The sequence below is a fragment of the Drosophila navojoa genome, chromosome 5 (genome assembly GCF_054131105.1).
Source record: "Drosophila navojoa isolate 15081-1374.11 chromosome 5, UAZ_NAV_1.0, whole genome shotgun sequence".
Lineage (NCBI taxonomy): Eukaryota > Metazoa > Arthropoda > Insecta > Diptera > Drosophilidae > Drosophila > Drosophila navojoa.
Window position 1 is genome coordinate 349,127 of NC_142893.1, and position 15,942 is coordinate 365,068.

Genomic DNA, 15,942 nt, shown 5'->3' on the forward strand with positions numbered 1-15,942 from the left:
TACACAAATGATTTATTTTGTCTGTATTTAAAATATCAATTTTTAAATAAAACAGAAATTATTAACAATATCATTAAAATTTGATTCAAAATATTTGTTGGCGGCTTCTTGTACAGCTGTTTTTTATTTTTCAAAGTATCGATTATATTTTGATACAGCTAACATTACTCGTTTATATAGCATCCGAGTACAGCTGTTACATTCAAATCAAAATCTAGAACCGATTCTATAGTTAAATATCTTTCACATAATATTTATTACTTGGTTTCGTAAACTATATAAAAAATTTTGTCCATGGGAAATAAATTCTTGAGGGGATTGTTAGATATAGAACATTGTCAGCTGTTAATAACAGTGCGAGTTAATGTTAAGATGTGTCTAGACTCGATATATTTCTAATACGCCATAGAAATAGTAGTTACTCGAAATGGATACTTTTTCATTGAATCACTAGGCTTAAGTTTGACTACTCACTAACACACCTACAAAAACACATGTGTGTGTACATTATTATTATTTTTTTTTGGTTTTGATTTCGGCATCGGAAACATTTCAACCAGAATTTGCTCGCAGTAAGATTCTCTCTTCCAATCGGGTCGGTCGTAAGTGTGAGGAGCGCGGCGCAAAGAAAACGTTCGCTTTTTATTTCTTTGACGCACGCATAGTGCGATTACAAAATAAATAGATATACATATGTATATACGCAGAGCAAGCAAGGAATAAAAATTATTGCACAAAATTCGCAAGTCTATAAAGCCACAACAAAGCACAAATATAAAGTTGTCTATAATTTTCCATAATTTGTTGAACGCGACGTCGAAATTCTCTCATTGTGAACCACATCCACGCGCTAAATTGTGAATTAACTGTGTTCCAAATGAAGTAATAAAGGCAAGAAAGAGAGTACCAGAAAACCAAATTCAAAATGCTCGAATCGCCCAAATTTATTGAGAATGATTGTTACGATGGCAGCCGCATTTTTTCCTGGCTGGCCGACATGGTTGGGCTGTCTGTCGATTTGGTAAGTTATAAGTATGTGTGTGTACATACATACATACATATGTATATTAAAAAAAGAAGAAAACAAACAACCAACTACTGCATGTAAGAAACCAGTATATCCACATTGTTGTTACGGGCTCCATTTAATTGTTAAACACAAGGATTGCCTCACCCAGTGCCATTTCGACCTGAAGGCTAAACGCCGGCTGCATATATTACCTGCTACATTCCCTCCCTTCCTCCTGCCATCTTGCTCGCACCAAGGCACGTGCAACATGTCATTGCCAAAGCAGTGATTTTTTTGTGTGATCGAATTTGTTTTTGTTTTTTTTCGAAGTGCGATTCACTTAACCCACCCACTCTGAACTCACTCGTTGTTTTCTAATTAGATATTTGATTTGTTTTTTTACTTTTTGCGCTCTCCTTTCTTTGCATATTGCGCCCCAGCACGCTGTCATTAACCTTTGCCCATTGTTATTGCTGTGAGCTCATGTACTCACGCAATTTATATGGAATTCAATTAGAGTTGGGGTGAATGTCGTGACACGAAAGGGATTTCAGCTATCTTTAGTATATACATTTATGTTTTTGTCTATACAATCGAATTGAATGCAGAAATTATTGATTTGCTGATTAATTCGGCACGTGTATTCGCTGATATATTTGTTATTCATGTTGTGTGCGCATCATCTTATAAAATTGTGTAATTGAATGAGTTCGTTGCGAATTAATCACAACACTTGAAGCGCTGCCAATTGAGCAAACAGCTGAGACTGCAAGAGGCGAGGCGACACGTTTAGCCCATACTCTCTCACACAGACATATACACAGAGATATGTATACGCGCGCATTTGCATAAATGAAACCGTGAGAACACAATATCAATTGAGAGAAACGAGAGAGTGTGATTAACTGCGAACACTTAGCTGCATAGATATGCAATATCAAATGAGAGCAGCAAGAGAGACGGAGAGTATGCGATTAACTGCAGCAACTGCGTGCCTATGTATGCCAATGCAATGTGTGTCTATGATGTGTATGTGTATGCGTACTCCTGAGCTCGTCTTATATGAGCTTGTTAAATCCGTTTCGAGTGGCGCTTAGCAGGCAACTAATCTAATGTAACGAGCGTGTATGTGTGGAAGTGCAAGCAATTGGCTGATGTATTAACAAATTCAAATGCTCGTCATTTTTCCTTTTGATGATCTAATCCCCCACATGTGAGCTCAGTATAAAATATGAATCTTATACTACAACAACAAACGTGCTAACAACTTCGTGCTTTATTTGAATTTAAAGTGCTGATGTTTGTTTGTAAACAAAGAATTGGCAACAGCTGAGGGAGTGCGACAGAGAGAGAGAGAGCAAGAGAAGGAGAGTGAGAGTAGTCATTGGATGAGTCAAACCATGGTTCACACACATGCACATACTGTTTCTTTTGCTCACGAATTGCTTGTTCGCTATAAGCAGTTAACATTAACTATTTTTCTTCTTTTGAGCTGTGACACATTTCGATTCGCAAGAAGGTCGTGGTGTATGTGTGTGTAGGTGGGTGGTGTGACGCCATTCGTCGTAGCATGGTGTAATCGGCCAATCTACCAGCCTTATCATCAGCACCGAATATTTGATTAGTTTTATTATGTAAATTGTTGCGAAGGCCAAAGCCTAGCACGCAAATAAGCACGAATTATTATTATTTTTTTCTGCCTAAAGTGCAAATTGGCCAATTGTTGCAGTCCAATAAATGTCTTTTGAGATTTTAAAATAAAAACATCGAAAGAGCCGGCAAATTCTCTCTTTTTCTGTTTCTCTTCACATACATATATACATATATATGTATGTATATCTCACCCACACTTTTGCTCTCTTTATGTCTTCTTTGTATTCAGTTATGCGTTGCACTCGAAATACTAAAGCAAATGCGCAGCAACAATGGTGAACATGTGAACTTGAACCAGTTCAAGTGCGCTGTAAATTCATTACCAGAGATCTGTATGTATGTATGTATGTATGTATGTACGCGTCAACGCAGTCTTCAAGAAGAGAGCGAGTTACAGTTGTAATCAGTAGTCTCTCTCTATTTATCTATTCCTCTCTGTGCACATATAATTAATATATGTACATACATATATGAATGTAAAGTCAAGTGCGCAGCAATACAACATGAACTTGTGAGTCTAAACCACTCGACACGTGCGGGCAAATGCGCCTTTTAAATGATTTCTAGAGATGCGTGCCAACCAGTTGCGCCCCCTCTTGTTGCTGGGGAGAAAGCGAGAGCGTAAATTTTCTCTCTGCCTTTTCTGTTATGCATAAATTAATATTTGTGTATGACCTTGAAGCTGTGTGTAAGTGTGTGCGCTACTCTTTGAAATTGTTGAATATTTGCGCCTTGCTAGCTGCCAATTGTCAGCTGTTGCTTCGCAAGTGGCGCCACTAAGTATATGTATATATGTGTTTTATTATTTGTATGTATGTATATGTATATGTATATATTTATCTAGAAGAATATATATTTATAGCTATGCTTGTTTTCTGCACCAATCTTATTGTGCCTAGAACCAATCAAAATTAAAATTAATAATAATAATATCCATATATAATTTATATACATACATAAGTATATACATATTTCCGTAGCTGTAATTGAAAATCCAAAATGTGTAATGCGCTCATCATTTTATACAACCTTCTGCCCTTATCTAAGTGTGTGCACTTGGGCTTTGGCGCGAACTCTAAAACCTTTTGTGTTTATTTTATTTTTTATCACACGGAATATGATTGCTGTTGCTTTTATTGTTTTCATGTTTATTTATAGTCATCACGCCACCTTAATTTTTTTGGGCTATGTTGAAATTCGGCGATTTATACAAAGTCCATTGCGTGAAAGACAAAGTGCAAAGCAGGGGCGAATTTAAATTAACTCTTTATGCCCTGTTTTCATTCTAATTTTTACATTATTTATTTTGTGTGCACTGCATAAAAAAGAAGCAGTCATTCACACATGTTAAGTGCTCAATTAATGTTTTTATTGGCCACAAGCATCTAAAATTCTATGCAACAATTTAAGAGCCCAAGCAAACTGACACGGAGGCAGCCTGCATTTCAAGTGGTTAAAGCCGGCTTGAACAAGCTTTTGATGGGACAAACAAAGGCGAAGAAAGTGAAAATCTAGAAGAAGAATGAGAGTGAAGCAAATGGGTAGAGATGAACGATAGTCACGGTGAATGTCACTAACATAATCAACCATCAGTATAGCGCTGTATAGATATTTGATAGTAACAGAATATGAGACGCAGGCGTGCAAAGGGTAGAAGCCAATATGGGAGGTAAGAGGTCACAGAAAAGCTAATAGAGAAGAGTGACCATTACCAGGCGTTCTTGTCAGTTACAAGCTGTGCACAGATTTCTTATAAGTGACTGTCACTGTTTGACTTACCCGGCTCTAATGGGATGTCCAACACAATCCTTTGCATTGTTATGGAACAAGGCTTATTAGCTAGACTTTATACTAGATGGGCAGATGATAGAGACGCCCTTTGCACGGACAATGCAAGCAAGCTGCGTGGGTGAAACAGCTTTTCCGGCGGGAGAACAGAATGGAAGAATGGTTGAACTGTGGGTATTTATATTTATAAACTGCCTAAGACCGAAGGAGAGAGATGGGCAGAGAAAGAAAGATTACATGTTATTAAAATTATGAAAATAACTGTACTTCATACAAATAAAATTGTTTTTAGCTTTTACGGCTCTGTTGATCATTACCCATCAATCAATCCGTATATACGATATTATAGCTGTAATTAGAAGATATATATTACCAGATACAGCTCCATGCGCTATTGGCTCTCATGCTCAATTTACTCATCTCACCTTGAGCTCTTATATATTGATACCAGTTTTTTTTTTTTTTTGCCTAAGCACACATAGAAATAAATGAGAGCGCTTCAATTTATGATGTAAGCGCTTGATTCTCTCGGCCTACAATTTTTACGGTCCCCTATTTATCTCTCTCCTATTCTTACCTTGGGGGTATTATAACAAAGACCTTGGCTTTGCTCAACTGTCTGACGGACAACTTCCTTCCGCGTACTTGTCTTTCGAGCTGGCACTTTTGCTTTGTAGTGTGTTTGACTATTGAGTATGCACAGACGAATACAATTTACGTTTGATTTAAATACTGCTGCTAGCTATAATAGTTTTGTTCTCTTTTTAATTTATTCTCCAACTTTTATTCCATAAATGCCCATAACAAGTTTCGACTGGTTGGTTGATAAGAAATAATGTATAATAGTGGAAAAAGAAATATACACAAAAATTTGTAAAACATCGCGCGATAATTCTACCTAGAACTTATCTTTATGATGCAAAAGTCTGGACTACATGAGGCCTTGATCGCCTTTGTCTCTGACCCATGGGCAGTTGCGACTCCGACTCTTTGTCGCAGTAATGATTTGTAAGACACCCTCATGCTGTTCTGTTGAAACTGAACACGAGAACTTGTGTACCAAGAGATAAAGAGCAAAACTATTGATAAAGGTACTTTAAGACACTTGAAATTCATCTATCTGAAATAACTGGTACTTATTTAAGTTGGATGGCTCGTAAATGAGAAAGCGAGAAAGTATGGATCGAAATCTTTTTATAGCTTCTAATTAGAAAATCTCGATTCTTTTAGCCTGCATGGAGAACGAAGTAAAATTATTATGACTTATAATTAATGACGATGTTTAACTGGGCTGAAAAATTTCTTTAGATAATACCAATACTGAAGCCGAAATTATATAGGAAAAAAATCTGCCTTGATATACCCATTCTTAAAAGTTTCAATGAGTATAAAATGCAGGTGCAGCTGCAGCTTGGAGTAACATGCAAATGTTATATAATTTGTGGCATCCATTATCTACATATTAATGTTTATATTGTCAATAAGATAAACATTGTCTGCACAGCAAATTGAATGCTGTCAATTAGCCAAATTGTATGGTAAGGCACTTGAGATGGCGACAAACGTTCTAGTGGGGTATAAAAGACACCTCTGAAGCTTTTACTGTATCCATTGGGAGTCGAAAGCGGTAAAGTAAACCACTTCCACTAGTTGTCCTTTTTACCAAGACCAGAGACTCCGATGAAATTTTGTAAGTGAAACAGAATGTCATGAGGAATCCGTATAATGGCCTTCCGCCTGTACTTTTGCAGTAAATGTTATCCTTGTTGGGCTGGTGACTGCTGTCGCAGTCTCCTTGCAGCCCACAATTGCTGACAAAAAGCAGTTGCGACCCAGCTGCAACAACGTTGCAGATGGCTACCATCTAGCGGATCCCACCAGATGTGCCGGATATTATGTCTGCACCCGCGGCCGACCAGTACATCACAGCTGTAACTTAGGACAGTCATTTGACGAGGATAGCAAGTCGTGTAAAACATCCAGCCAAGTCAACTGCTTCAATTTTAGAGGTTTGGCCCTTCGTATTCATCTAGGCGCAGACGCAGGTGCGCCTGACTCCGAGCAACCGTGCTCAACAACAACTCCATGTGTGACCACTACTCCCCCATGTGAAACAACTACTCCTCCATGTGAGACAACTCCTCCATGTGTGACAACAACTCCTCCATGTGAGACAACAACTCCTCCATGTGTGACAACAACACCTCCATGTGAGACAACAACTCCCCCATGTGAGACAACAACTCCTCCATGTGAGACAACAACTCCCCCATGTGAGACAACAACACCTCCATGTGTGACAACAACACCGCCATGTGAGACAACAACACCTCCCTGTGAAACAACAACTCCTCCCTGTGTGACAACAACACCTCCATGTGTGACAACACCTCCCTGTGAAACAACGACTCCTCCCTGTGTGACAACAACACCTCCATGTGAGACAACAACACCTCCCTGTGAGACAACAACACCTCCATGTGTGACAACAACACCTCCATGTGTGACAACAACTCCTCCATGTGAGACAACAACTCCTCCATGTGTGACAACTCCTCCATGTGAGACAACAACTTCTCCATGTGAGACAACAACTCCTCCATGTGAGACAACAACACCTCCATGTGAGACAACAACACCTCCATGTGTGACAACAACACCTCCATGTGAGACAACAACTCCCCCATGTGAGACAACAACACCTCCATGTGTGACAACAACACCTCCATGTGAGACAACAACACCTCCCTGTGAAACAACAACTCCTCCCTGTGTGACAACAACACCTCCATGTGAGACAACAACACCTCCCTGTGAGACAACAACTCCTCCATGTGAGACAACAACACCTCCATGTGTGACAACAACACCTCCATGTGAGACAACAACTCCCCCATGTGAGACAACAACTCCTCCATGTGAGACAACTCCTCCATGTGTGACAACAACTCCTCCATGTGAGACAACAACTTCTCCATGTGAGACAACAACTCCTCCATGTGAGACAACAACACCTCCATGTGTGACAACAACACCTCCATGTGAGACAACAACTACCCCATGTGAGACAACAACTCCTCCATGTGAGACAACAACTCCCCCATGTGAGACAACAACACCTCCCTGTGAGACAACAACACCTCCCTGTGAGACAACAACACCTCCATGTGTGACAACAACTCCTCCGTGTGAGACAACAACACCTCCATGTCTGACAACAACTCCTCCCTGTGTGACAACAACACCTCCATGTGAGACAACAACTCCTCCATGTGAGACAACAACACCTCCCTGTGAGACAACAACTCCTCCATGTGTGACAACAACTCCTCCGTGTGAGACAACAACACCTCCATGTGTGACAACAACTCCTCCCTGTGTGACAACAACTCCTCCATGTGTGACAACAACACCTCCATGTGAGACAACAACTCCTCCATGTGTGACAACAATTCCTCCATGTGAGACAACAACAACTCCATGTGTGACAACAACTCCTCCATGTGTGACAACAACTCCTCCCTGTGTGACAACAACTCCTCCCTGTGTGACAACAACACCTCCATGTGAGACAACAACTCCTCCGTGTGAGACAACAACACCTCCATGTGTGACAACAACTCCTCCGTGTGAGACAACAACACCTCCATGTGTGACAACAACTCCTCCCTGTGAGACAACTACTCCCCCATGTGAGACAACAACTCCATGTGTGACAACAACTCCTCCATGTGTGACAACAACTCCTCCCTGTGTGACAACAACACCTCCATGTGAGACAACAACTCCTCCGTGTGAGACAACAACACCTCCATGTGAGACAACAACAACTCCATGTGTGACAACAACTCCTCCATGCGTGACAACAACTCCTCCGTGTGAGACAACAACACCTCCATGTGAGACAACAACACCTCCATGTGTGACAACAACACCTCCATGTGGGACAACAACTCCCCCATGTGAGACAACAACTCCTCCCTGTGTGACAACAACACCTCCATGTGAGACAACAACTCCTCCATGTGAGACAACAACTCCTCCCTGTGTGACAACAACACCCCCATGTGAGACAACAAGTCCTCCATGTGAGACAACAACAACTCCATGTGTGACAACAACACCTCCATGTGTGACAACAACTCCTCCGTGTGAGACAACAACACCTCCATGTGAGACAACAACTCCTCCGTGTGAGACAACAACACCTCCATGTGTGACAACAACTCCTCCCTGTGAGACAACAACACCTCCATGTGTGACAACAACTCCTCCCTGTGAGACAACTACTCCCCCATGTGAGACAACAACAACTCCATGTGTGACAACAACTCCTCCGTGTGAGACAACAACACCTCCATGTGTGACAACAACTCCTCCATGTGTGACAACAACTCCTCCATGTGAGACAACAACTCCATGTGTGACAACAACTCCTCCATGTGTGACAACAACTCCTCCCTGTGTGACAACAACACCTCCATGTGAGACAACAACTCCTCCGTGTGAGACAACAACACCTCCATGTGTGACAACAACTCCTCCGTGTGAGACAACAACACCTCCATGTGTGACAACAACTCCTCCCTGTGAGACAACTACTCCCCCATGTGAGACAACAACTCCATGTGTGACAACAACTCCTCCATGTGTGACAACAACTCCTCCCTGTGTGACAACAACAACTCCATGTGTGACAACAACTCCTCCATGTGTGACAACAACTCCTCCGTGTGAGACAACAACACCTCCATGTGTGACAACAACTCTTCCCTGTGTGACAACAACAACTCCATGTGAGACAACAACTCCTCCATGTGAGACAACAACGACTTGTGTGACAACAACCACTTGTACTACTACTACCTGTACGACAACAACTCCTCCATGTGAGACAACAACGACTTGTGTGACAACAACCGCTTGTACTACTACTACTTGTACGACAACAACTCCTTGTCCTCCAGCAACAACTACTAAAGGTCGCAAACAAAATGTGTTGTCTGTGACTAATAGTCCTGTGTCAGGGGCTAAGAATGTTTTGTCAGGAACTCAAAAAGCTTTGACTGGAGCTAAAAACGCTTTGTTAAATTTGGTGAGCACTTCCAGTGACGATTGCGAGCAGAGAGCGGATGGCATCTTCCTTCAGGATGCAAACCACTGTCGCCGATTCTATCAGTGTCGCGGAGGTAAGCGAGTGGTTCGTCGTTGCAAGTCGGGCAACTGGTTCGATATCCAGGCTGGGAAATGTCGTCGTCGGAATCAGGTCAAGAACTGCCCTGCCAAGCGTAATTGATGTATAAAATTAAAGTATTACAACACGCCTAGCCTAAATTGTAAACTAATTCAAATAAATCGCAGCTTATTCATACCCTAAGGATGCATCGGTTATTTTGATTGTTGGTTCGATTGAGCTGCTCTTGAATGAAATATTTTATGATACGCTTTCAAACTCGGAATAAAGTATCTAAAAGGAATTGATAGCCAAGTGAATAATTCTTTGTAATCCACTCTAGAATGAGTGATACAAATGTACTTAAGGGTTAAATTCTAAAAATAATAAAACCTGCATCCAAATTCCGTTCATTGACATATATGGGCGAGCTCTTTGAGTTTCTTATATAATATAAATAAATAAAATAATAAATATGTACATATATTTCTGATTTCATTATTTTCTTGCTGATAACGCTTGAAAAGCTCTCTGTTGCTGATAACGCTCAAGTATAAGTAAGCCGCACATTAACATACTTCTATTATTTGCACTGATTTCCAAATGCGTCGGTAGTGTAATTCCACACAGATAACGCACGCAGTCGCTGGCTGATAATGTTTGAAACATCCGCCTCAAGACTTGGTGGTTGGGTTTATCTATTATAAAAAAATACCTTGACAATGAATTAGATTTCACTGCACTTACGTATTGTTTAACGGGTTGATTCGTCGGGGCCTTTTTCATCATAATTATTATCGCTATCAGCTCTCTAATGGTGTCACACAAAATGCTATCGGAATGTACCGAGAGCAAGCGAGTGATAGTGCAACGCTATCGATCACCCATGACTTGAACTTTTGTCGCTCTCATTTTCTGAATAGTAAATATTGAATATGAAAAACGTAATTTTAATCGCACTATTGCCTTGTTCACAAATTAGTTCAATTATCTAGCAAATATTGAAAACCTATTTCAATTGCCGAGAAATTTAAGAAAGAAATTCGTAATTGTAAGTACATAAATATCACTTATAATATATACAAATTACGATTGGGTGCATTTGCTTTTGCATAGCAAAGTCAAATGATGGCCAAGGCCTTTGTCGTCTCGCTGTTCGGGTTGATCGAAGCGAGAATCACGCGTTTCTCTATGATCGTGATCAAGGGCAAAGCGTGCCGACCGCAGCTCTCAAATATATATATTATATGCATAAATGTATATATAAATATTTCATATATGGGAGAATTGCTATGAACGCTGTAGGCGCAGTTGTGAACACTTAAATGTGAGCAAATTACACAACAAAACAAGTTAGGGCGTTCTGTATATATTATATATTTAAAAATATATAGTATATATCTAGTAGGTAATATAAAGAAAGCTTCTAGTTTCTGCGGGTTGGGTTTTGCGTTAGGCACTCAGAAACTGAAAGGCATCAATTGTCTATCTACAATATGTTGTACATGTCTAAACTTTTCCGACTAACGTGAATGAATCTCATTAAATCTATTTCACTTTAATTTGTAGGTTAACTTCCTAGTCTGCCAAATATCGGCGCTCTTCCTGGCATCGCTTTTTCGCTCGTGGCTGCATCCATCGAAGGTCTCCTATGAGGTGCGCCATGTCTTTGCCCTTTCGCTTGGCCTGGCCTTTGGCTACTTTTGCTTTGGCCAGCAGGCAATACACATTGCCGGATTACCGGCCATATGCTTTATAGTCATACGGACTCAGGATCCGCGCATTGTTCAGAGGTAAGTGCATTTCAAGGACCAGTTGCTATTGGAATTGAAATTGAATGTATCCCTTGCAGAAGCGTCTTGCTGGTTGCCATGGGCTATTTGCTGTGTGTGCACCTAATGCGTCAGATCTACGACTATGGCTCGTATGCACTGGACATAACTGGACCATTGATGATCATCACCCAAAAGGTCACCAGCCTGGCCTTCAGCATACACGACGGTTTTGTCCGTAAAGACGAGGTGAGTGAGAGCTGTGCCATTTGAATTCGATTTCAGTGCATTTTTAATGGCTTTTGCTCTTTCCCATTGTGCAGGACATGACAAAGGCCCAGCAATATCATGCGATTAGGAAAATGCCTTCAGCATTGGAATACTTTTCATATGTGTGGCACTTTCAGAGCCTGATGGCCGGACCGTTGGTCTTCTACAAGGATTACATTGAATTTGTCGAGGGTTGCAATCTGTTAAAGCGTCCGACGAGCAATGTAAGTGCGCGAGATATATAGACAGAGAAGAGAGAGAGGAAGAGACAGAGAGAGAGAGTTAATTGGGCCAGTTAGTGAGCGGGGATAGAAATGTATATGGGTATAGATAAAGTACATGTTAGTGTAGACTCTGTCATTTTGCGTTTTTTATTTATACTTGATGTTCTTGTACTATTCTCTCCATTACCTCTCCATACTGTATAATGAATTGATTCTCCTTCTTTTTGGCTTTAACATTTTTAATGCAGACCAAGCTCTAATGCATCCCCCTCTTTTGTTTGCAGGCAACTCTAGACAATGGCAGATCCGAATTGGTGGTAGAGCCATCGCCCACGAAAACAGTCATACGCAAGGTGCTGGGTAGCATGGTGTGTGCCTTCATTTTTATGAAGTTTGTGAAAATATATCCAGTGAAGAATATGAAAGAGGATGACTTTATCGATGGCAACAGTATACCCTATAAAATGTGGTATGCCATGATGGCAACCACCTGCATACGCTTTAAGTATTATCACGCCTGGCTCCTCGCCGATGCCATTTGCAATAATTCGGGATTGGGTTTCACCGGCTACGACAAGGACGGCAATGCCAAATGGGATCTCATATCCAACATAAATGTGCTCTCATTCGAGGTGAGTTGATCACACTAGGGAGTAGAGAAAGAACTGTACTTACTCATACCCGATTCTCTCGCCCTTTGCAGTTCGCCTCCAATATGCGCGACGCGATCAACAACTGGAATTGCGGCACGAACCGCTGGCTGCGCACACTCGTCTACGAGCGCGTGCCCAAGAAGTATGGCACTCTGCTGACATTCGCCTTGAGCGCTGTGTGGCACGGCTTCTACCCGGGCTACTACTTGACCTTTGCCACGGGGGCACTGATGGTAACGGCGGGCCGTACAGCGCGCCGCATGCTCCGCTACAGATTCCAGAGCACACAGTTTACGCGCATGTTCTACGACATTCTCACCTGCATCACAACGCGCATCGTGATGGGCTACACCACATTCCCATTTGTTATGCTTGAATTTATGGTATGCCCATTGGGAACGAAACACAGTGTTGTTAATTCCAGTCTAATTTTGTTTCCCCTCTTCTCTCTTACAGGGCAGCATCAAATTGTACCTGAGATTTTATTTGTGCCTTCATATTATTTCACTAGTGACCATATTTATTCTACCACGCTTCATACGCGGCGAACAGCGGGCCCGGCGCTCCAACGGAACGGAAGTAACGGCTGACAGTGACAGGAGCGGGCAGACGGCTGTCGCTACACAGCCGCTGCTGGCCGCTCAGAATGATCTCAAGGCCGGGCAGGATGTGGCTGATGAGGACCAGCTGCAGCTCGATAAGCATGCCAAATGTAATGACAAAATACCACAACAACACCAACAACAGCAACAACAACAACCAAATAGCCAGCCTCTAATACTCCAACCACGCCCACAGCAACAGCAGCAGCACTCGCAAAAGATACAGCCGCCGCCATTAACTCCGACTCTGACCTCCGCCCGCGACGCGGTTAGTGTGCCGCATGATCAATGCGAAATGGACCAGTTGTCGAGCAAGCTGAAGGAGAAGATAGAGGCGGAGACCAAAAATATTGAGGAATTTATTGATAAGACTGTCACCGAAACCGTCAGCGGCATCGTTGAATTCAAAAACGATCTGATGCGCGACATCGAGTTTCCCAAACTAAAGCTGGCTGCCGGCCAGGTGACTAGCAGCGCCGCCAACCTGGTGGATGCTGCTGCCGCCGGTCTACGCAAGCGGAACATATCCCATGACAACAATCCAAACAACTCGAACTCATCCAACGCACACTCAGATCAGGAGGACAACAACAGCAGCAGCAACAGCAACGGCGGAGGTGGGGGCGGTGTTTTCCTCAAAAAGGAGATCGATGTAATCAATGCTGTGGTGCAGCAGGCGAATGTTTTGCCAGCGGTGCTCAGCAATGGCCATGCCAAATAGTAGAAACTAAGCGTTAAGATCAACAGCAGCAGTCGCAGCAATAATAAGAACAACAACAACAATAGACAGCAATTGGATTATAAACAAAAATTATAGAAACGGCTGGGAAAACGGAATGATGGGAACTTATAGAACTGGGCTTATAGCGCCGGGGCAAGCACAAAGAGCTTAGACGAAGAAGAAGCAAACACACACGCACAAAAACATACGAACACACACACAAACACACGCACACACTAACAAGCAACTGACAACAGAACAAACCTAGTAAACAATTTTTTGATTTTTCAATTTTATGTGTCTAAAAATTTATCAAATGGAGAAAATTCAAATTATTATTTTTGGTTTTGTACACGTGAAAAAGACAAGCACGTACATAACACAGCATATAAATAAGCAAACAAAATGAATGAACATTAAAATAGTAAACTAATTTTTAAATATATTGAACAAAATCAAAAATTTGTATTTGTTAGCTAGAAAATTAAAAAAATGTACTTTCAATTTCATTCAGATTTTATTTGATTTGTATTTATTTTTAAAGTATTCAAATATATCGAACGAGTTGAAAAAATGTACTATTTATGATATTTTTAAAGTATAACTAATTTTTGAATTTAAGAAAATATAAAGCTGAAAAATATATAGATGAATCAAAATAATGAAAAAAAAAAATGACAAATAGCCAAAATAAGAGTTAAAAGATTTTGAATGAAATCAAATCCATTTTTTACACATACATATATATATATTTACATATATCTTATATATAATATATATATATATAAATCTATATATATAATTTTTGTTAAGTCGGATAGTTGTTTTTGTCAGCTCAGCCTCTAATATATATCTCGTGTGCATGATGTAAAATTTGTTAACTCTATATATGTACGTATGTTTGTGTACGTTTCTATGTATGTATATGTATATGTGTATTGTGTATTGTGTATTGTGTATTGTGTATTGTAAGAATTCTTCCAGTATGTACAATTTGTTTACATGTTTACCATATAGTCTATGTAAAGTCCGGCTAATTTGCAATCAAGTGAACAAATGGCACCAACAACAAACAAATCCTCTGAGAAACAAAAAAAAAATATCACCCATGAAATAACTCAACCAAAACTCAAACTTTAGACTGAAAATCTATTTGAAGGGTAAAAAAAGAAGCAGAAAATATTAATAAAATAGAAGAGAAATGAAAACACGCGTAGTTCAAGTTAGTCTTAAGATGAATTAATTTTATAAATCAATTCGATATTAATTATATACATATATAAATGTATACTTCCACAATTTTAAAAGCCGTTTACATATACATATTTCGATTAATGATCTTTGTACTCCTTCTATTACTCCCGGTAAAATGTTTTTGCTGGAATTTTTGTATATTTATATTTCGTTTTGAAACAGAACAAGACGAAGAAAAATCAACTGCTAATCCATTTTGTAGCCTAAGCAATTTATTTCAAACTAATTTTGTTTATACTAAAAACACAAAAAGTAAACAAAAAAACAGAATTAATCATAACGCGCGTATATATATATATATGTACATATACACATATATGTATATTTTGTATATTTATAGTAATAAAAACCACACAAGAAATTGAATATCTCAAGCAGGCGCACATTTGTTTCGATTGTTAGCGTTGACCTGGCCGGGGACATGAGAAATGCACAACAAATGAATGTAATATATTTGTATTTGAAAGCTGGAAAAAAAATACCACACAAACTTAAAGAAGCTTCCATTATGAGAAAATTATTAAAAATGAAATAAATTGTGTATGTGTGTTACATTACTTGGCTTTTGTTTTTGCTGCATTTTAAATTCAGCGCGCTCTTTGCAGTTGGTGCTCTACTGATTGCTGCCTACATTACTCAATTTGGCATGTACTAAAACTATCGTAGCTATCGATATACATATTTAGAGCTTTGCTGTTGTAGCGTTGGCCAGCTTTTGGTGGCTTTTTCAACAGTGCTGCCGGTTTTGGCTATGTGTTTAGCTATTTGTTGCTGAATTTTTATGAGCTTTGAATTTGCTAGAAACGTGCTTAAAATATGTATT

The 15,942-nt window shown here is 40.1% G+C and overlaps 2 protein-coding genes across 3 annotated transcripts; both read left to right on the forward strand.

The window, feature by feature from the left end:
* The first annotated feature begins 436 nt into the window (after window positions 1-436).
* On the forward strand, window positions 437-15,485 carry oys (lysophospholipid acyltransferase 6). Its single transcript, XM_089262712.1, has 7 exons — window positions 437-1,021; window positions 11,193-11,416; window positions 11,476-11,644; window positions 11,719-11,889; window positions 12,174-12,521; window positions 12,593-12,925; window positions 12,999-15,485. Exons 1-7 carry the CDS (start codon window positions 926-928, stop codon window positions 13,863-13,865), a joined length of 2,208 nt encoding a protein of 735 aa, XP_089118838.1. The 5' UTR covers window positions 437-925; the 3' UTR covers window positions 13,866-15,485.
* On the forward strand, window positions 5,922-9,827 carry LOC149090931 (uncharacterized). 2 transcript variants are annotated; one of them, XM_089262711.1, is made up of 6 exons: window positions 5,927-6,140; window positions 6,202-7,569; window positions 7,654-8,490; window positions 8,617-8,938; window positions 9,083-9,118; window positions 9,371-9,827. In XM_089262711.1, exons 1-6 carry the CDS (start codon window positions 6,131-6,133, stop codon window positions 9,744-9,746), a joined length of 2,949 nt encoding a protein of 982 aa, XP_089118837.1. In that variant the 5' UTR covers window positions 5,927-6,130; the 3' UTR covers window positions 9,747-9,827. The 2 variants fall into 2 exon arrangements, with proteins under 2 accessions (XP_089118836.1, XP_089118837.1); XM_089262710.1 differs by having other exon boundaries at window positions 5,922-6,140; window positions 6,202-9,118.
* Window positions 15,486-15,942: the final 457 nt, after the last annotated feature.

Bases quoted from the DNA above. Each gene is read 5' to 3' on its own strand.
- LOC149090931 (XM_089262710.1), top strand. The intron at 9,119-9,370 runs CTGTGTGACAAC...TGTGACAACAAC, and splicing joins TGTGTGACAACAACTCCTCC to CGCTTGTACTACTACTACTT.
- oys (XM_089262712.1), top strand. From the start codon at position 926: ATGCTCGAATCGCCCAAATTTATTGAGAATGATTGTTACGATGGCAGC. The intron at 1,022-11,192 runs GTAAGTTATAAG...TTTAATTTGTAG, and splicing joins TTGGGCTGTCTGTCGATTTG to GTTAACTTCCTAGTCTGCCA. The intron at 11,890-12,173 runs GTAAGTGCGCGA...TTTTGTTTGCAG, and splicing joins TAAAGCGTCCGACGAGCAAT to GCAACTCTAGACAATGGCAG.